Consider the following 22,363-nt stretch of genomic DNA (forward strand, 5'->3'; position numbering starts at 1 on the left):
GTCAGATATAGGCTTGGCTAGACTAGAATGCAGTGGATATATATATATGTAGGAGACTGTATATAAATTTTATGCACTGCAACTCACTGAATCACCTGCCTGCCTGAAAGTATATTTGAAAACGTACACCAGGAATGGCCTGCAGTCAGATATAGGCTTGGCTAGACTGGAATGCAGAATGCAGTGGATATATATATATATATATGTAGGAGACTGTATATACATTTTATGCACTGCAGCTCACTGAATCACCTGCCTGCCTGACAGTATATTAGAAAAAGTACACCAGGAACAGCCTGCAGTCAGATCTAGCTACACTGGATACAGTGGATATATATATATATATATATATATATATACATAATATATCTATATACGAAACTGACTATATATATATATATTTATATATATATATATATATATATATATATATATATATATATATATATATATATATATATATATATATATATATATATATATTAAATGCACTGCAGCTAGCTGAATCACCTGCCTGCCTGAAGTATATTAGAAACAGTACACCAGGAACGGACTGCAGTCAGATCCAGCTAAACTGGATACAGTTGATATATATACAAGACTGACTGTATATATATATATATATTAAATACACTCAGCTAACTGAATCACCTGCCTGCCTGAAATATATTAGAAACAGTACACCAGGAACGGACTGCAGTCAGAGATCTAGTTAAACTGGATACAGTGGATATATATGTATACAAGACTGACTGTATATATATATATATATATATATATATATATATATATATATATATATATTAAATACACTGCAGCTAATTGAATCGCCTGCCTGCCCAATCTGCAGTGGGGATGGAAAGTATTCAGACCCCCTTAAATTTTTCACTCTTTGTTATATTGCAGCTATTTGCTAAAATCATTTTAGTTCATTCTTTTCCTCATTAATGTACACACAGCACCCCATATTGACAGAAAAAACACAGAATTGTTGACATTTTTTCAGATTTATTAAAAAAGAAAAACTGAAATATCACATGGTCCTAAGTATTCAGACCCTTTGCTGTGCCACTCATATATTTAACTCAGGTGCTGTCCATTTCTTCTGATTAGGGATGAGCCGAACACCCCTCTGTTCGGTTCGCACCAGAACATGCGAACAGGCAAAAAATTCGTTCAAACACGCGAACAACGTTAAAGTCTATGGGACACGAACATGAATAATCAAAAATGCTAATTTTAAAGGCTTATATTCAAGTTATTATCATAAAAAGTGTTTGGGGACCTGGGTCCTGCCTCAGGGGACATGAATCAATGCAAAAAAAAGTTTTAAAAACGGCCGTTTTTTCAGGAGCAGTGATTTTAATAATGCTTAAAGTGAAACAATAAAAGTGTAATATTCCTTTAAATTTCGTACCTGGGGGGTGTCTATAGTATGCCTGTAAAGGGGCGCATGTTTCCCGTGTTTAGAACAGTCTGACAGCAAAATGACATTTCAAAGGAAAAAAAATAATTTAAAACTACTCGCGGCTATTAATGAATTGCCAGTCCGACAATAATACACATAATGGTTCATTGATAAAAACGGCATGGGAATTCCCCACGGGGGAACCCCAAACCAAAATTAAAAAAAAAATTATATGGGGGTCCCCGTAAATTCCATACCAGGCCCTTCAGATCTGGTATGGATATTAAGGGGAACCCCGGCCAAAATTTAAAAAAAAATGGCGTGGGGTCCCCCTCAAAATCTATACCAGACCCTTCAGGTCTGGTATGGATTTTAAGGGGAACCCCGCGCCAAAATTTATAAAAAAAATGGCATGGGGTCTCCCCAAAAATCCATACCAAACCCTTTTCCAAGCACACAACCTGGCAGGCAGCAGGAAAAGAGGGGGGACGAGAAAGCGCCCTCCTCCTGAACTGTACCAGGCCACATGCCCTCAACATTGGGAGGGTGCTTTGGGGTAGCCCCCCAAAACACCTTGTTCCCATGTTGATGGGGAGAAGGGCCTCATCCCCACAACCCTTGCCTGGTGGTTGTGGGGGTCTGCGGGCAGGGGGCTTATCGGAATCTGGAAGCCCCCTTTAACAAGGGGACCCCCAGATCCCGGCCCTCCCCCCTGTGTGAAATGGTAAGGGGGTACAAAAGTACCCCTACCATTTCACAAAAAAAGTGTCAAAAATGTTAAAAATGACAAGAGACAGTTTTTGACAATTCCTTTATTTAAATGCTTCTTCTTTCTTCTATCTTCTTTCTTCTATCACCCTTCGGTTTCTTCCTCCATCTTCTTCTTCTTCTGGTTCTTCCTCCGGTGTTCTCGTCCGGCATCTTCCCCCGCGGCGCCGGCGTCTTCTTCCCTTCATCTTCTGGCCCGCTCCGCATCCAGCATGATGGGATGGGAGGCTCCCGCTGTGTGACGCTTCTCCTCTTCTGACGGTTCTTAACTAACAGAGGGCGGGGCCACCCGGTGACCCTGCCCCCCTCTGATGCACGGGGACTTCCCTGTGGCATTCCCCGTGACATCAGAGGGGGGTGGACAGGGAAGCTCATCACTACTTCTGATCAACCTTGAGATGGTTTTACACCTTCATTTGAGTCCATCTGTGTTTGATTATACTGATTAGACTTGATTAGGAAAGCCACACACCTGTCTATATAAGACATTACAGCTCACAGTACATGTCAGAGCAAATGAGAATCATGAGGTCAAAAGGAACTGCCTGAAGAGCTCAGAGACAGAATTGTGGCAAGGCACAGATCTGGCCAAGGTTACAAAAAAATTTCTGCTGCACTTAAGGTTCCTAAGAGCACAGTGGCCTCCATAATCCTTAAATGGAAGATGTTTGGCAGGACCAGAACCCTTCCTAGAGCTGGCCATTGGGCCAAACTGAGCTATCGGGGGAGAAGAGCCTTGGTGAGAGAGGTAAAGAAGAACCCAAAGATCATTGTGGCTGAGCTCCAGAGATGCAGTCGGGAGATGGGAGATCACTGCAGCCCTCCACCAGTCGGGGCTTTATGGCAGAGTGGCCCAACGGAAGCCTCTCCATAGTGCAAGACACATTAAAGCCCGCATGGAGTTTGCTAAAAAAAACACCTGAAGGACTCCAAGATGGTGAGAAATAAGATTCTTTGGTCTGGTGAGACCGAGATAGAACTTTTTGGCCTTAATTCTAAGCGGTATGTGTGGAGAAAACCAGGCAATGCTCATCACCTGTCCAATACAGTCCCAACAGTGAAGCATGGTGATGGCAGCATCATGCTGTGAGGGTGTTTTTCAGCTGCAGGGACAGGACGACTGGTTGCAATCGAGGGAAAGATGAATGCGGCCAAGTACAGGGATATCCTGGACGAAAACCTTCTCCAGAGTGCTCAGGACCTCAGACTGGGCCGAAGGTTTACCTTCCAACAAGACAATGACCCTAAGCACACAGCTAAAATAACGAAGGAGTGGCTTCACAACAACTCCGTGACTGTTCTTCTGGCCCAGCCAGAGCCCTGACTTAAACCCAATTGAGCATCTCTGGAGAGACCTAAAAATGGCTGTCCACCAATATTTACCATCCAACCTGACAGAACCGGAGAGGATTTGTAAGGAGGAATGGCAGAGGATCCCCAAATCCAGGTGTGAAGAAACTTGTTGCATCTTTCCCAAAAAGACTCATGGCTGTATTAGATCAAAAGGGTGTTTCTACTAAATACTGAGCAAAGGGTCTGAATACTTAGGACCATGTGATATTTCAGTTTTTCTTTTTTAATAAATCTTCAAAAATGTCAACAATTCTGTGTTTTTCTGTCAATATGGGGTGCTGTGTGTACATTAATGAGGAAAAAAATTAACTTAAATGATTATAGCAAATGGCTGCAATATAACAAAGAGTGAAAAATTTAAGGGGGTCTGAATACTTTCCGTCCCCACTGTAAATGAAATGACACTCTCTCTCCGTCAACTCCAGCAACACACTACACAGGGCCAACTTGCAGGCGGCCTTATATAGTGTGGGGCATGGACTTAACCCCCTGAGCCATAATTGGCCAAAGGCATCCTGCCTTTGGCCAATTATGGCTCTCTTTGCTGATGGCGCTGTGATTGGCCAAAGCATGCGGGTCATAGTGCATGCTTGGCCAATCATCAGACAGCAATGCACTGCGATGTCGCAGTGCATTATGGGGCGGGATGCACCACTCGAATTTGGCGCGAAGGCCCCATAATGTTCGTATTTGCACGAACGCTCGAACAACACTAGAATTCAGTGGATATATATGTAGGAGACTGTATATATATTTTATGCACTGCAGATCACTGAATCACCTGCCTGAAAGTGTATTTGAAAATGTACACCAGGAATGGCCTGCAGTCAGATACAGGCTTGGCTAAACTAGAATGCAGTGGATACATACATGTAGGAGACTGTATTTATATTTTATGCACTGCAGCTCAATGAATCACCTGCCTGCCTGAAAGTATATTTGAAAACGTACACCAGGAATGGCCTGCAGTCAGATATAGGCTTGGCTAGACTGGAATGCAGTGGATATAAATGTAGGAGACTGTACATATATTAAATGCACTGGAGCTAACTGAATCACCTGCCTGCCTGAAGTATATTAGAAACAGTACACCAGGAACGGACTGCAGTCAGATCTAGCTAAACTGGATACAGTGGATATATATATATATATATACAAGACTGACTGTATATATATATATTAAATACACTGCAGCTAATTGAATCGCCTGCCTGCTCAATCTAAATGAAATAACACTCTCTCTCTCGGTCAACGCCAGCAACACACTACACAGGGCCGACGTGCAGGCGGTCCTATGTAGTGTGGGGCATGGACTTATCCCCCTGAGCCATAATTGGCCAAAGGCACCCTGCCTTTGGCCAATTATAGCTCCCTTTGCTGACGGCGCTGTGATTGGCCAAAGCATGCAGATCATAGTGCATGCTTGGCCAATCATCAGACAGCAATGCACTGCGATGTCGCAGTGCATTATGGGGCGTGATGCGCTGCTCGAATTTGGCGCGAACGCCCCGTAATGTTTGTATTTCGACGAACGCTCGAACGGCCAATGTTCGAGTCGAACTCATGTTCGACCCGAACATAAAGCTCATCCCTACTCCTGAATGATCCTACTCAACCAAAATATTTTCCTGTCATGCCTTTGCCAGTGAAATGAATGAGCTGTTAACTGTCAATTCTGGATAATACCATTTCTGTATAGTAACATTGGCCATTAATTCATGTGGGCTTACTTCAGAGTACTTAATTTTGATACTGTTAGAAACCAAGTCAATGCAGTAATTAAAAAAAAAAAAAAAAAACATCACAACACACACACGAACAATGTAAAAGTAAAGTACAGTTTCCCCCAGTCATCCATTTAGATTATCTGTTGGTGCTTTGTGTTTTCAAGGCAAAGTGAAAATGGTGACCAACCATTCATTCACTGATGCAGCAAACTTAGTCCTGATTCCCAAAAGCCCAACATGCAGCATTTTCACTCCAATAAATCATTTGTCAATTACTTTTTCATTAAAGGCTATGTTCGCCTTTCATAACTTATTACATGTTACACCTCTATCCAAGTAAAATGTAACTAGACGAGCAGCCAGCCCCCACACCCCCCCCCCCGAACCCCCATTGTGACAGCAGGCCAGGGATCTTCTTTCCGCACCCGCTGTCACAATTTAAAAAATGCACTACTATCAGCCATTGTAGCTGAAGGCTTGTGGTTCTCAGTGAACTACCAGGGAGCTGATGAGTGCTCTGGGTATTTCATTAATTCTTCCTGTCAATCAGCAACTGCCTGCCCATACGAGGTAAGGGCAGACAGCTACACTGGCAGTCTTCAGTAGCGTTGCATTGCACCCACGATCTGCTGATAGCGGGTGCAATGTTTAATCGGGCTCCTAATTTAAAAGGAATAATAAATGCACATTTTTTTACCTGCACAAAGATGTGCATTTATTTTATTTCTTTTTTTTACAAAGGTGAACTTACCCTTTTAATATTCTATTGCTTGGTCTGCTGGTGTGAAAGGCAAATGTTATATTTGGATTTTGGTCCCAATTATTGCAAGTTTCAGCCTTGCAAGTGTTTCAGAAAAAGCAAAAAAGTTTGAGTGGTAATAACCTGCAGCTTGCGACGTGCTGGGCAGATTTTTGACTGAGGCTTCATGTAGTTAATGCAAAAAACAACAAGGCAAAACAGAATTTGATATGCGCATTTGTGAAAATATAGTGAACACTAATACCTCAAGCTATTTTGAGAACTTCCGCTACTGTGGTCATAGAACAGAAACCATGCAGATATAGTTCTTACTTTTTCAAAGTGTCCACTGGGTGCCAAGAGCTGTTTCCTGCCAAGAACATTTATTTCCAGTGTGTAGCGAAAATGTGGGATAATCAGCTAGAAGGGGGAAAAAAATGAATACAATAATTTAGTAAGCTCTTTTACCTGACTAAAGGTTTTGCATTTCTGTCCATCCAGTACTAAGATTTACACAGTCCTGCCACACAACAGTCCTGCCTGGCAGGGGAGGGGCCCTAGTGTTTTGCTGAAGTTTAATGTGCAGGTCTCTGATTAGACAGTGAAAGAAGAAGCAGCAGACTAATGAGCTCATCTCTGTCACCTTTTCCTCCTAGGAGCATGCTCCTTGTGTACAGTAAACAGTAGTCTGCAATAGGGATAGGCTTTATGTTCGGGTCGAACAGCGAACAATTTGGGGTGTTCGCGGCAAATTCGAAAGCCGCGGAACACCCTTTAAAAGTCTATGGGAGAAATCAAAAGTGCTAATTTTAAAGGCTTATATGCATGGTATTGTCATAAAAAGTGTTTGGGGACCTGGGTACCTGGGGGGGTGTCTATAGTATGCCTGTAAAGGGGCGCATGTTTCCCGTGTTTAGAACAGTCTGACAGCAAAACGACATTTCTAAAGGAAAAAAAGTCATGTAAAACTACTATCGCTAGAGTCGGCTATAATGAATGGTCGGTCCGGCAATACACATAAAAGTTCATTGATAAAAACGGCATGGAACTTCCCCATAGGGGAACTCCACACCAAAATTAAAAAAAAAAATGTGTGGGGGTCCCCCTCAATTCCATACCAGGCCCTTCAGGTCTGGTATGGATATTAAGGGGAACCCCGCGCCAAAATTAAAAAAAAAAACGGCGTGGGGGGTCCCCCTCAAAAGGTAAAGATATCCTTGTTAAAGGGGGCTTCCAGATTCCGATAAGCCCCCCGCCCACAGACCCCCACAACCACCAGGCAAGGGTTGTGGGGATGAGGCCCTTCTCCCCATCAACATGGGAACAAGGTGCTTTGGGGGCTACCCCAAAGCACTCTCCCAATGTTGAGGGCATGTAGCCTGGTACTGTTCAGGAGAGGGGGTGCTCTCTCCCCTCCCCCCCTCTTTTCCTGCGGCCTGCCAGGTTGCGTGCTCGGATAAGGGTCTGGTATGGATTTTGAGGGGGACCCCCACGCCATTTTTAAAAAAAATTTTGGCGCGGAGTTCCCCTTACTATCCATACCAGACCTGAAGGGCCTGGTATGGAATTTAGGGGGACCCCCACACATTTTTTTTTTTTAATTTTGGTTCGGGGTTCCCCTGTGGGGAAATTCCATGCCGTTTTTATAAATGAACGTAATACCCCTGCAGGGGTGAGGCTATTTGGTGAGTGTATGCACATTAGGAGCACGATTAAGAAGCACTATCACCAAGCCAGCACCTGAATAAGAAGATCTTTAAATAACATTGTCTTTTATAAGGACTGACTCTTTCTGAGCACAAGTCACTTTGCCATATAAGAAGACCTTCTTAAACAAAATTGTTTTTCCAGCAAGCACTGGTTTTCCTTTTTGAGAACAAGTCACTTTGTTAATTAACCTTTTGAGCACCAGTCACTTTGTTAATTAATTTATAGCTGCTAAACTAGCACACATTTTTGATCACGAAGCACTTTTTGCATACGCACTTTTATTAAAAAATTCATTAATGCAATTGTATGTGATATGATATTGGGCATATATTTAATGTAACTGTATTTTAATGTTTGCAAAATAGCATATATTATATTTGTGGTTAACATTCTTGGAGCGTAACCCACACAATTTTTTGTAAACAACACACACTGAAGCATATTCTCTGGTCATTGAAACTACATTGTCAAGCAGCCGCCAGAGGTTGTAACACAATCCAAAATTCACCACAAACTGTGTGACAGAGGCTGTAACACACGCTGTTTCCTTTTTCTTTCACTTTTTTCGTTTGAATTAGTCCAACTGCTAATGGACACCACAAGTTTGTAGTACCACACCATGATATATGTGCACACACGCAAGGTTATATATAAGTATACACAATTTAACTATCCAGTTACCACACCTAGTCTGGGAGACCACACAAGGTATAACACGGTGGTTCTATCATCAAACATTTATTCCACTAGAACAGCGCCACATCTACATTTGTTTTATATATATATTCTAGTACACTCCACCTAGGTGGAATTGTATCTGTAGAGGCAGCAGTTCTATATTTCATCTGTACCCATATCCACCACGCGGACACATTGTTATATTCCTCGGAGGGACTCTTTGTCCACCGGCGACCCACAATCGCCTAGTACAGAAGCAGATCGGGGATCTGCCTGTGCGGATTCCCATTCTGACAGGAATTATCGAAAGGGAACCATTACAGAGAATAGAAAACTCCATTTGTTGTTGCCACAATCCCAAATATGTTGTATATTTGAAGAGGATAAGTGCCCCCTGGTACTATGGGACTTTAAGGGCGAACTTTTGAAGATACAGTATTTTAGAAACATAGAAAAATGTATTATTTCATAAAACAGTATGACGGTCTGAGACAACACCATACACAAAGTCGTACATGATATCCATGTATAATATGAGAAAAAAGCACTTCTCCTATCACCCGGCGCGTTTTGGGAAATTCAGAGTGAATCCCTTCTTTAGAGGCATGGAGGAGATCATAGTTGGAGATACTCTAGAATAGAGAAAACAAAGTCTAGACTTCTAGAATACAACAGGGCAAACATTGTGTTAAACATGGAAGCATCACAGCCAAAAAACACATGCACATACCAGTACTATATTCATGAAGTCGAATATTTATTAAAAAGATTGTTGGGCTAGTGCTAATGCTAAACGGGTATAGAGACACATATCCAGAATAAAGAAAATCACCAAATAAAAGGCAGATGCTCTTGGCACGAGAAATCCCTCACAAGGATCCCCAAAATAGGTCCCAGCAGCCGAATCGTACAGTTCAACATGCAGCTGGAAATATGGGAATATCAGTCCTACAGGAAAAAATACATTTCTTTAACAATGAATTGTATCTAGATTAGAAAACAAAACTGCATATATATATATATATATATATATATATATATATATATATAAAAGCATCACCTATACTAGGACGATGACTTAATATAACAGTTGTTTAAACTGACCGATCAATGGAGGGCTGGAAAAGAGATCCAATTCCAGTCTTTTAGATCGCTACTTTAAAAAAAACGACAGAGAAGAAGGGAAAACTTGTAAGAATGCGACGGCACTTCGCACAGACATTGTCATCACTGTGACGACAGTGTCTGTGCGAAGCGTCGTCGTGTTCTTGCGATGATGCATAGACACCGCGTCTTGTCAGGTGACCGCGGTGATAATGTGGAGCCCGTGACGTTCCCGCGGTGAAGTCGCCATGCTCTGCACTGCGCATGCACCAGCATCTTATTATAGCCCCAGGCGGCGCATCTGCTCCATGCGGACGCTGCTGCTCTGGGGTTCCCTGGGAGACAAACGTCAATATTCCTCGCTAAGGTAAAAGATATACATGCTGCATATGTAATTATAGTATTTTTCCCTTCTTCTCTGTCCTTTTGTTTAAAGCAGCAGTTTTGTTTTTTGTTCTAGATACAATTCATTGTTAAAGAATTTTATTTTTTCCTATAGGACTGATATTCCCATATTTCCAGCTACATGTTGAACTGTACGAGTCGGCTGCTGGGACCTATTTTGGGGATCCTTGTGAGGGATTACTCAAGCCAAGAGGATCTGCCTTTTATTTGGTGATTTTCTTTGTTCTGGATATGTGTCTCTATACCCGTTCAGCGCCATTCCAACAATCTTTTTAATAAATATTCGACTCCATGAATATAGTACTGGTATGTGCATGTGTTTTTTGGCTGTGATGCTTCCATGTTTAACACAATGTTTGCCCTGTTGTATTCTAGAAGTCTAGACTTTGTTTTCTCTATTCCAGAGTATCTCCAACTATGATCTCTTCCATGCCCCTAAAGAAGGGGCATGGAAGAGAATTTCACGAAACACACTGGGTTATAGGAGAAGTGCTTTTTTCTCATATTATATATAGATATCATGTACTACTTTGTGTATGGTGTTGTCTCAGACTGTCATACTGTTTTATGAAGTGATACATTTTTCTATGTTTCTAAAATACTGTGTCTTCAAAAATTTGCCCTTAAAGTCCCATAGTACCGGGGGGTACTTATTCTCCCCATTCTGACAGGGGACATGTCAGATGTCCACTGTTCCCAGTGATCGGGAATAGTGATCTTTGTCATGTCCCTGCCAGCCCACCCCCCCTACAGTTAGAACACACTCAGGGAACACACTTAACCCCTTTATCGACCCCTAGTGTTAACCCCTTGCCTGTGAGTGTCATTTTTACTTTGATCACTGCATTTTTATAGCATTGATCAATGTAATAATGTTAGTGGTCCCCAAAAAGTGTCATTTGGGGTCAGATTTGTCCGCCACAATGTCCCAGTCCCGTTAAAGATTGCAGATCGCCGCCATTACTAGTAAAAACAATAAAAGATAAATAAAAGACCCTAAATCTATCCTATAGTTTTTAGACGTGATACGTTTTGCGCAAACCGATCAATATATAGTGGGGACGGAAAGTACTCAGACCCCCTTAAATTATTCACTCTTTGTTATATTGCAGCCATTTGCTAAAATCATTTAAGTTCATTTTTTTCCTCATTAATGTACACACAGCACCCCATATTGACAAAAAAACACAACATTGTTGACATTTATGCAGATTTATTAAAAAAGAAAAACTGAAATATCACATGGTCCTAAGTATTAAGACCATTTGCTGTGACACTCATATATTTAACTTCATTTGGGTCCAGCTGTGTTTGATTATACTGATTGGACTTGAGTAGGAAAGCCACACACTGTCTATATGAGAATCATGAAGTCAAAGGAACTGCCGTGCAAGGCACAGATCTGGCCAAGGTTACAAAATAATTTCTGCTGCACTTAAGGTTCCTAAGAGCACAGTGGCCTCCATAATCCTTAAATGGAAGACATTTGGGATGACCAGAACCCTTCCTAGAGCTGGCCGTCGGGCCAAACTGAGCTATTGGGGGAGAAGAGCCTTGGTGAGAGAGGTAAAGAAGAACCCAAAGATCACTGTGGCTGAGCTCCAGAGATGCAGTCGGGAAATGAGAGAAAGTTGTAGAAAGTCAACCATCACTGCAGCCCTCCACCAGTTGGGGCTTTATGGCAGAGTGGCCCGATGGAAGCCTCTTCTCAGTGCAAGACACATGAAAGCCCGCATGGAGTTTGCTAAAAAAACACCTGAAGGACTCCAAGATGGTGAGAAATAAGATTCCCTGGTCTGATGAGCCCAAGATAGAACTTTTTGGCCTTAATTCTAAGCGGTATGTGTGAAGAAAACCAGGCACTGCTCATCACCTGTCCAATACTGTCCCAACAGTGAAGCATGGTGGTGGCAGCATCATGTTGTGGGGGTATTTTTCAGCTGCAGGGACAGGACAACTGGTTGCAATCGAGGGAAAGATGAATGCAGCCAAGTACAGGGATATCCTGAACGAAAACCTTCTCCAGAGTGCTCAGGACCTCAGACTGGGCCGAAGGTTTACCTTCCAACAAGAAAATGACCCTAAGCACACAGCTAAAATAATGAAGGAGTGGCTTCACAACAACTCTGTGACTGTTCTTGAATGGCCCAGCCAGAGCCCTGACTTCAGCATCTCTGGAGAGACCTAAAAATGGCTGTCCACCAACGTTTACCATCCAACCTGACAGAACTGGAGAGGATCTGCAAGGAGGAATGGCAGAGGATCCCCAAATCCAGGTGTGAAAAACTTGTTGCATCTTTCCCAAAAAGACTCAAAATGGCTGTATTAGATCAAAAGGGTGCTTCTACTAAATACTGAGCAAAGGGTCTGAATACATAGGACCATGTGATATTTCAGTTTTTCTTTTTTAATAAATCTGCAAAAATGTCAACAATTCTGTGTTTTTCTGTCAATATGGGGTGTTGTGTGTACATTAATGGGGAAAAAAATGAACTTAAATGATTTGAGCAAATGGCTGTAATATAACAAAGGGTGAAAAATTTAAGGGGGTCTGAATACTTTCCGTCCCCACTGTACGCCTATTGCAATTTTTTTTTACCAAAAATATGTAGAAGAATATATATCGGCCTAAACTGATGAAGAATTATATATATATATATATATATATATATATATATATATATATAATTTTTTTTTTAATATGTATTATAGCAAAAAGTAAAAAAAATCTTTTTTTTTCAATATTGTTGCTTTTTGTTTGTTTATAGCGCAAACAATAAAAACTGCAGAGGTGTTCAAATACCACCAAAAGAAAGCTCTATTTGTGGGGAAAAAAACCCGTCAATTTTGTTTGGCTACAGCATCACACGACCGTGCATTTGTCAGTTAAAGCCACACAGTGCCATATCGCAAAAAATGGCCCAGTCATTATGGGGCAAATCCTTCCGGGGCTGAAGTGGTTAATTAGCAAGGTTATTTTGTTGGGTTAGCAATACCAATTCTCTTAACACTTCTGAATATACCAGTTTTTGGAGTTAAGAGTTCTAAAGATCAGGAGATTACTCATTTAAATGTAACACTACCCCCCTAAGGGCTGCTGGTAATGGTCTCCACTATTCCTGCACAGCCAGGCAAAAAGCATTTTTCAGTCGCATCCAGATACAAGAATTCAGTCTCCAGCTTGGTTTTGTTGTTTTATTAGGGATAATAACTTGGATGGGGTAGAGGGATTATGGGATGCCCAATTTGATCTAAACAATGAATGGGGACAACTTCCTTCTTGTGTATAAAGATAAGATCCTGGACTGTTTTCTTTCCTGGTCACAATCAGTCTTTAAGGATCAAGCCAAAGTCTCTTTAGGACTAGGAACGCTTAGGCCCTTTTTCACAGGGGGCGGATCTGCCTGCTCAGCGGGGGATCTCTCCGCTGATTCCCGCTGAGCAGGCGGATGACAGGTCCTGTCTGCTCCACTATGCAGAGCGGACAAGGACAGAGCCTGCTCTCTTCTATGGGTTGGATGGAAACGGACTCCGTTTCCATCCGATTGTCGATCTGACCCGTTGTATGAATGGCAAACGTATCCCCATTTGTCTGCTTTCAGCAGATTTTGTCGGATCAGATGCCAGGCGCTGACATCTGCCTTCGCATAGAGGACAATGGGTGGCCTGATTGGGTCCGCCTGAAAAATGGACAGGCGGACCCGATCCATCCGATCGTGTGAAAGGGGCCTTAGTCCCTTTTAGAAGAATAGAACAGTATGTTGTAAGCTGCATGCAGGAGTATCTCCTCTCCTTTGAAGCAACGTGGGTTAAACAAAATAAAGATATATTTTGCACCGCATGCACGGCATCTGAACATGGCGGACGTGTGAGACCGAAGCTCCGTCCCCCGCCGCCTCTCCGAGACTCCCGCTGACCGATCCGAAGCTCCATTCTCCATGGGAGTCACCACCTCAGCCTCCTGTGATGGCCATGCACCCCATGGGCAAGATTGGGGATCAAAGACAGAATTACGCTGCAGTTTTTAAGCCTCGGGCCTACACCACGATGGACTGCTATCTGCATAGGCCCACATCCGCGGCCTCGAGTAGCCAGGATGGCGCACAGGGAGCACCGGAGCAATTTGAGCCAGAGACAGGAAGCCTTTTCGATATTACCCCCACTCCTGTACAGGGATGGCCCCCCCCTTGATGGCAGAAGTTCTGGATGCCAAACTACAATCCCTGCTCCAGGCGCTCACCCACAATATTTCACAAGAAGTGGGGAAGCTTGCCAAAGAACTGAGAGGGGAAATAGGCCAACTGGACACCCTGGAGTCCAAGTTTGACGAACTAGTGCAATATGTGCAAGTGCTTGAGGAGGATAAGGCTGCCATAAAGCAAACAGTCTCCCAGCTCCAAGCCCAACAGGAGGATTTAGAAAACAGAGAACGCAGACAAAACCTGAGAATCAGAGGCATCCCTGAAGCAGTGGATGATAAAGGCCTCCGGCCCTACTTTCTGAGCCTGTTCTATTTAGTGGCCCCCAATATCCCTGACATACATTGGAGTTTGGACAGGGCCCACAGATCGCTTGCTCCTAAGCCCCCAGCTGGTGCCAACCCTAAAGACGTGATTGTCAGAATTTACTACTATGATAGCAAAGAAGCTCTCACTGTTGCCACCCGCAACCAATCCAGGGTCGAGTTCAAAGGGTCCAGGATCCAGATCTTTAGTGATCTATCACCTAATACCCTGGCAAGAAGGAGAAATCTTCGCCCGTTGATGCTACATCTCCAAACCCACAAAGTCCTATACCGCTGGGGGTTCCCCTTTCGCCTTTCTGCATCCCGGGATGGTATACAATATTCCCTACGTATTCAGGAGAGTGACACCTTTTTGCGTAACTTGGGTCTACCACCTCTCCCAGATGAAGATCCCGTGCTGCTTCCTGCTACTCCTAAACTGCCGACAGCACCGAGTCACATGGACCCCAGTGCGGCAGAAATCATCCAAGTCCAACTTCACACCACAAAGGCGCCCCACCTCTAGATTTCCAACCTGAGTGACCTTCAACATGGCTATGGCCTTGAATTCTAATTACTTGGCCCCCCTGCTGTTTTTGTTTCTGGATGGCCAACAACCCCTTAGAGGGTTCACTCACCCCCCTTGCCTGTGGGGTGCACCGCCTGATTTTTTTTTCAAGTTACCCTGGTTTATCGGTTTGCTTTCTCTTAAGGCACCTGATCTGTAACCAGGGCCCTTATCCTCTGGAGGTCAGTGAGGGACCTCCCATCCCCATTTTTGGAGGTCCTCATGCTCCCCTTCCTAGCCCAAGGCTTAGGCCTGGGTTTCCTGGAGGCATTCGGCCTTCCGGGTTTCTATCTGGATGACATTCAGACTTTTTTTCTCCGTTTTCTTTTTCATGTTTTTTCTTTTTGTTTTTTTTCTCAGGTCCCCTTTTTTTTAATATGTTTATGTTACAATGCTGCTACTGTTCTAAACGTTGCTATGTTGCCTTATAACCACTATGTAACATTTGCACCATGGAATCTCTCACCCAATGTATACTATGCAATGTATCAAATGCTTTTTAACAGGTTAAGTTGCCATGGCACTAAAATTCCTTACATGTAATGTTAAAGGTTTAAACTCTATTCAAAAGAGATGGCTGGCTTTGAAAGAGTTTAAAGCTTCCAGAGCAGATGTAATTTTAGTCCAGGAGACTCACTTCCGCCCTTAGGGAACCGTTAAATTGGCCAGTAAACACTTTCCGACATCCTTCCTGGCTTCTGACCCATCTGGGAAAGCAGGAGTGCCTATCCTAATTAATCGATCATGCCCCTTACGCGTCAAATCTTCTTACCTGGACCCCCAGGGCAGATTTATTGTCTTAGATTGCTCACTCCTCAACCAATCTCCTACTATTGTTAATGTTTATGCCCCTAATTCTGGTCAGGTCCAATTCCTTTCCACCATGTTTGACACCCTAAACAAGTTCTTTTAACCCTTTATGGTCATTGGTGGGGACTTTAATGTGACTATGTCTCCCAGCAAAGATACGTATATATATACGTATTGTTTCCCTCTACAACAGCAACCAAACCTGACAGCCTTTCCAAATCCTTCCGTAAACTTTTCAGAGCTAGGAATAGATATCTGGAGGATCAAACATCCTACACACAAACAATACACATTTTATACACACCCCCACAAGCTTTATTCCAGATTGGATCACTTCTTTATATCTTCACCCCTCCTGACATCCACGGTCTCCTCTGAAATCAACCCCATAACCTGGTCAGACCACTCCTCTGTATCTCTTGACATTGCCCTCTCCTCTGCCTCCCCCAGAACCTGTCACTGGTGACTCAATGAGACCTTTCTTGGTATCCCAGAAACTAAAACCTGTCTATCTAATGGCCTAACTGAGTACTTCCAACTTAACACAAACACGGTCTCAGAGCCCTCCACCCTGTGGGGAGCACACAAGGCTGTCTTCTGGGGACATTGCATTGCTACAGACAGGTTCACGTTTAAAGAAGGATGCAGAATTTCAATACTCATCTATACTGTCTAAACTCCGCAAAGCTGAGAAATTCTTGCTGTCTTCCCCCACGGTGGCCAGGGTCCGAGCCATTGTTTCTTTGTGAAATCAACTTAGATCACTAATAATGAGCAAGATCGATAAATCCCTTTTATGGTCCAAACAAAAATTTTATGAATACTCAAACAAACCCCACAGAATACTGGTGAATACGTTTAAACCTCGTCCCTTCCATCCCCCCCCAGATTTTCTCAGGCAAGCAGATGGGAGCCCTACCTATTTCCCCCTCACTATGTCCAAGGTCTTTGGAGAGTTTTACTGTCAATTATACAATTGTCTGCAAACAGACCCTACAACTACAACTTTAGGCAAGAGAGATTTGACTCATTTTTTGATTCTCTACAACTACCCAAACTCCCCTCTGAACACCTCTCATCTCTGAACGCTGCTGTCACCCCCCGAAGAATTAGCTGACGTAGATAAACATCTCCCTACCCAAAAATCCCCCGGCCCGGATGGCTTGCCATAATCCTATTATGAGACCTTCCTACCAATTTTAAGCCCACACTTGATTTCACTATACGCCTCCCTATTTAAAGGTACTGCACCCTATCCACAATTCCTCCATGCCCATATTTCCGTGATTCCAAAACCTGTCAAGGATCCCTCCATCCCTGAAAATTATAGGCCCATCGCATTGCTTAACTCCGACTACAAGATATTTACAAAGATTTTAGCTAACAGACTATGCCTCTTAATTCCCAGACTCATACATAAAGACCAAGTAGGCTTTGTGACAGCCAGACACGCCGGTGACAACGCTAGATGTACCATAGACCTCAAAAACCTATTGAATAAAATAACCCGCCCAGCCCTGATACTGAGCCTTGACACACAAAAAGCCTTTGATCGGCTTAGCTGGCCTTTTATGTTTGCTACACTTTCTAACTATGGTTTTGGAGGCCCCTTCATATCAGCACTGCATGTCTTATACTCCCATCCTTCTCCTTGAGTAACGGTACCAGGCAAGGGTGTCCGCTATCAGCTTTACTCTTCATTCTCTGTCTGGAACCCAATCAAGATAGAACATGAAAGACACATAGCGGAGGAGAGCAAAAAAAAATCCCAAGAAATTCTTTAAGTATGTAAACAGTAAAAAAGGGAGGACAGACCATATTGGCCCCATAAAGAATGAGGAAGGACATCTGGTTACAAAGGATGGGGAGATGGCGAAGGTATTGAATTTATTCTTTTCCTCAGTCTTCACGAGTGAATCGGGGGGCTTCAGTAACCAAAACTGCAGTGTTTATCCTCATGACACAACACAGGAAGCACCTCCATGGTTAACAGAGGACAGAATTAAAATTAGACTTGAGAAACTTAACATTAATAAATCACCGGGACCAGATGGCTTGCATCCGAGGGTACTTAGGGAACTCAGTCAAGTGATTGCCAGACCGTTGTTCCTAATTTTTACAGATAGTCTACTGACTGGAATGGTACCAGCTGATTGGAGAAAAGCCAATGTAGCACCAATATTTAAAAAGGGCCCAAAATACATCCCTGGGAATTACAGACCAGTTAGCCTAACATCAATAGTATGTAAACTCTTGGAGGGGATGATGGATGGATTCATGAAGATTCGTTCTTGCCAAACCAATCTATTAACCTTCTATGAGGAGGTGAGTTGCCATCTAGATAAAGGAAGGCCCGTAGACGTGGTGTATCTGGATTTTGCAAAAGCATTTGACACAGTTCCCCATAAACGTTTACTGTACAAAATAAGGTCCGTTGGCATGGACCATAGGGTGAGTACATGGATTGAAAACTGGCTACAAGTGCGAGTTCAGAGGGTGGTGATAAATGGGGAGTACTCAGAATGGTCAGGGGTGGGTAGTGGGGTTCCCCAGGGTTCTGTGCTGGGACCAATCCTATTTAATTTGTTCATAAACGACCTGGAGGATAGGATAAACAGTTCAATCTCTGTATTTGCAGACGATACTAAGCTAAGCAGGGCAATAACTTCTCCGCAGGATGTGGAAACCTTGCAAAAAGACCTGAACAAATTAATGGGGTGGGCGACTACATGGCAAATGAGGTTCAATGTAGAAAAATGTAAAATAATGCATTTGGGTGGCAAAAATATGAATGCAATCTATACACTGGGGGGAGAACCTCTGGGGGAATCTAGGATGGAAAAGGACCTGGGGGTCCTAGTAGATGATAGGCTCAGCAATGGCATGCAATGCCAAGCTGCTGCTAACAAAGCAAACAGAATATTGGCATGCATTAAAAGGGGGATCAACGCCAGAGATAAAACGATAATTCTCCCACTCTTCAAGGCTCTGGTCCAGCCGCACCTGGAGTATGCTGTCCAGTTCTGGGCACCAGTCCTCAGGAAGGATGTACTGGAAATGGAGCGAGTACAAAGAAGGGCAACAAAGCTAATAAAGGGTCTGGAGGATCTTAGTTATGAGGAAAGGTTGCGAGCACTGAACTTATTCTCTCTGGAGAAGAGACGCTTGAGAGGGGATATGATTTCAATTTACAAATACTGTACTGGTGACCCCACAATAGGGATAAAACTTTTTCGCAGAACAGAGTTTAATAAGACTCGTGGCCACTCATTACAATTAGAAGAAAAGAGGTTTAACCTTAAACTACATAGAGGGTTCTTTACTGTAAGAGTGGCAAGAATGTGGAATTCCCTTCCACAGGCGGTGGTCTCAGCGGGGAGCATTGATAGCTTCAAGAAACTATTAGATAATCACCTGAATGACCGCAACATACAGGGATATACAATATAATACTGACACATAATCACACACATAGATTGGACTTGATGGACTTGTGTCTTTTTTCAACCTCACCTACTATGTAACTATGTAACTATGTAACCCTCTAGCTGCAGCCATACGCGCCCATCCTAACATCCGAGCATTCTCTTTGCGCCAGAAGGAACATAAACTATCACTATTTGCTGACGATGTCCTGCTGACCCTGCCGAACCTTATAGCTTTGTTAAGGGAATTTAGCTTTATTTCAGGATATACAATTAATACGGAAGCTCTACCAATACACATTCCACCCTCAGATCTTGCCATTCTCAAACAAAACTACTCCTACCACTAGTACCCGAACTCCCTTAAATATCCGTGGATAAATCTAACCTCCTCTTACTCTACTCTTTATCAGGCTAACTACCCCCCCACTCTTCCGTGACATTGACTGGCTCTTGCGACAGTGGGACGCTTATCCCATCTCTCTCTTGGGTCGTATCAATGTCCTGAAGATGTCTATTTTACCAAGACTTCTCTACCTATTTGAAACCCTACCAATTCCCATCCCTATGTCCCAACTCAAAGCCACTCAGAGAACATTTCTCAACTTCATTTGTTATTATAAAGCTCACCGGATAGCTAACTTGTTAATGTTAGCTCCTAGTGTCAGAGGTGAGATGGGAGCCCCCAATCTCAAATAATATTTTGCCACCCATCTTAAACCAGTCATTACCTGGTCCTCTAGAATGGCATCCATCATTTGGTCGGAAATTGAAATGAGTGTCACTAGACCAGTCCATCCCGGCTCTATGATTTGGGCAAACCTAGAGACCTCCATGAGCCAACTTAGAAGTCTATATCTACACCCGATGTTGTTCACCCTCTCAATATGGAAAAAGTACTCCCATCAGTTCTCTCTCTCCTCTCTATGCCCACCCCTACTAAATGTGTTGTTTAACCCTGACATCCCAGACAGCCTTTCTTATACCCGAATGCTCCCATGGACACAGGCCGGAATCTTTCAGCTTTGAAACCTAGTACACCTGCTCACCTATACACTCCTGCCCTTTGATAAATTACAGAGGAAACATCAGATCACAGAGCAATTATTTTACTCTTACCTGCAGTTTAAACACTATTTTGTCTATAAGTCCCTCACCTTAACCTTGGATAAGCCTACCTCATTTGAATTCTTATGTGCTCAAGGACCTTATCAGACCCACCTTATCTCAGACATCTATAAGTTTCTACACGACACTACCTTACTTACAGACACAAAAAAACAAACCTAGTGCTCATAGGCACAGCGTAACCCCTCAGGATTTTTAGGACAGACCAGGTGAGTATTTAAAAAGTATTGTTTATTGAAAACATTTAATAATCTATACAATAGAAATAATGTATAAAATCAATTGCAGTACAAAAAATACAGGCATGAATGTAAATGCCCTATGGTATAAAGGGCTATTGCACGTAGCTATAGAAGATGACGCCTGACATGTTTCAGACCCTAGGTCCTTCTTCATAGGCTGAATGTCATCTAAAGCATACATACATCTATGCTAATGAACTAATGGCTTCCTGTCTGTGGAAGACAAAGAAATATAAAATAGTGGATATATAGTAATAAAGTTCAAAAAAGCTAAGTGCCACAATGAAGGGATCAAATCAACCTACTATGTGAGGAAGTAATCACAAGTCCGTTAATTCTGTCAGCCAGACACCAGCAGTGTGATTGCTGGTGCTGGCAGGAAGTTTAAATAGCCTGTATAGCTAATTGGGACAGCTGAGAAGGAGCTTGAAAGTAGACATGTGCATTCGTTTCGTCTGAATGCATTTTCGTCCGAATTTCGGGTATTTTCGTTATCGTTTTAACAAACGATAACGAACGTGCAGAATCCGAAAACCGAAAGATCCCACATAAACAAATGCTTTATTTTCGTTTTCATTGTGACAACAGTTCAATATAGATAGGAGATTCGACATGACACTGACAAAAGCGATCTGTGTCCATTGAACCTGTGGTCGAATGTGCCTAACTTTAGCTCTATTAGTCCAAGATTATTCTACATAGAGAGGAAAGATTCGACATAGAGAGAAAAGATTTGACATAGAGAGAAAAGATTCGACATAGAGAGAAAAGATTCGACATAGAGAGAAAAGATTCAACATTATAGAGACAATAGCAAAAAAGGTTGAATGTGCCTAACTTAACTCTATTAGTCCAAGATTATTCGACATAGAGAGAAAAAATTCAACATGAAGATTCGACGAAGCAGTCGCCGCGAAGGGACATTTATGGTCAAATGCTTCGCCCATAGGCTATAGAAGAATTCTAATGTTGGTTGACTAGTAATCATAATTAATAAATATAATTATTACTAGTGTCATACATTAGAATTTTACTATAGCTTGTAGGCGGAACATTCGACCGGAAATGTACGATTGCAGCGTCGTACAGTTTAGCTGCTCCGTCAAATCTTCTTAGAACATTCGACAGACACCATAAGCCTTCAATGACAAATTCAACCTTAATTATTATGGATTTTCGGACAAATGCATTTTTTAACGAAACAAAATAAATAAAAACAAATTTCGGGAGTAACTATATAAATTCCTTTTTTGGACGAAAAAGAAATTCCAAAACAAAATATTTCAGTGTGCACATGTCTACTGAAAGCGACCCCACTCAGCTGTGATCAGTAAGGCAGAATATTGCGCCATGTTGGCCGCAATCATCTGCCTAAAAAATTCCCTTCAAAAGTCTGTTAGTTTGAATAGCCTGTGTGGCTAATTGTAGCAGCTGAGAAGGAGCATGAAAGCAACCCTGCTCAGCTATGGCCGATGAGGCAGAGTATTGCGCCATGTTGGCTGCAACCATCTGCCGTAAAGTTCCCTGATGGGATGGTGCGCGGCGCCTGGGGCGGGGCTGCGTCACGTGTCAACCCGCCATCAGCGGGCATGTAGCCCATCCCACTGCGCTCCAGGTTGGGATGCAAATAGGAAGGAGCAAAGCCAAAGGCAGAACTCCTATTGGGCATTGAGACACCGTGTCCCACGCTGGTGAGGTGTGGAATCGGAAGTCTCACACGCGCCAAGCAGGAACACATAGCAGCCAGTAACGCCCCGTGTGGTGAATAAAAGAACTATGAAATAATATAATATA

The 22,363-nt window shown here is 42.8% G+C and overlaps 1 protein-coding gene across 6 annotated transcripts in view; it reads right to left on the reverse strand.

Annotated features, from left to right (window-relative positions):
- Positions 1 to 22,363, reverse strand: part of LOC141127244 (hydroperoxide isomerase ALOXE3-like) — a 226,972-nt gene that overhangs the window by 78,016 nt on the left and 126,593 nt on the right. For all 6 annotated transcript variants that reach the window (XM_073613510.1, XM_073613515.1, XM_073613512.1 and 3 more), the window contains one exon: positions 6,329 to 6,415. In XM_073613510.1, the coding sequence (XP_073469611.1) occupies positions 6,329 to 6,415 (87 nt within the window). The remainder of the gene's footprint in view (positions 1 to 6,328; positions 6,416 to 22,363) is intronic.

The sequence above is a fragment of the Aquarana catesbeiana genome, linkage group LG02 (genome assembly GCF_042186555.1).
Source record: "Aquarana catesbeiana isolate 2022-GZ linkage group LG02, ASM4218655v1, whole genome shotgun sequence".
In the NCBI taxonomy this organism is placed as follows: domain Eukaryota; kingdom Metazoa; phylum Chordata; class Amphibia; order Anura; family Ranidae; genus Aquarana; species Aquarana catesbeiana.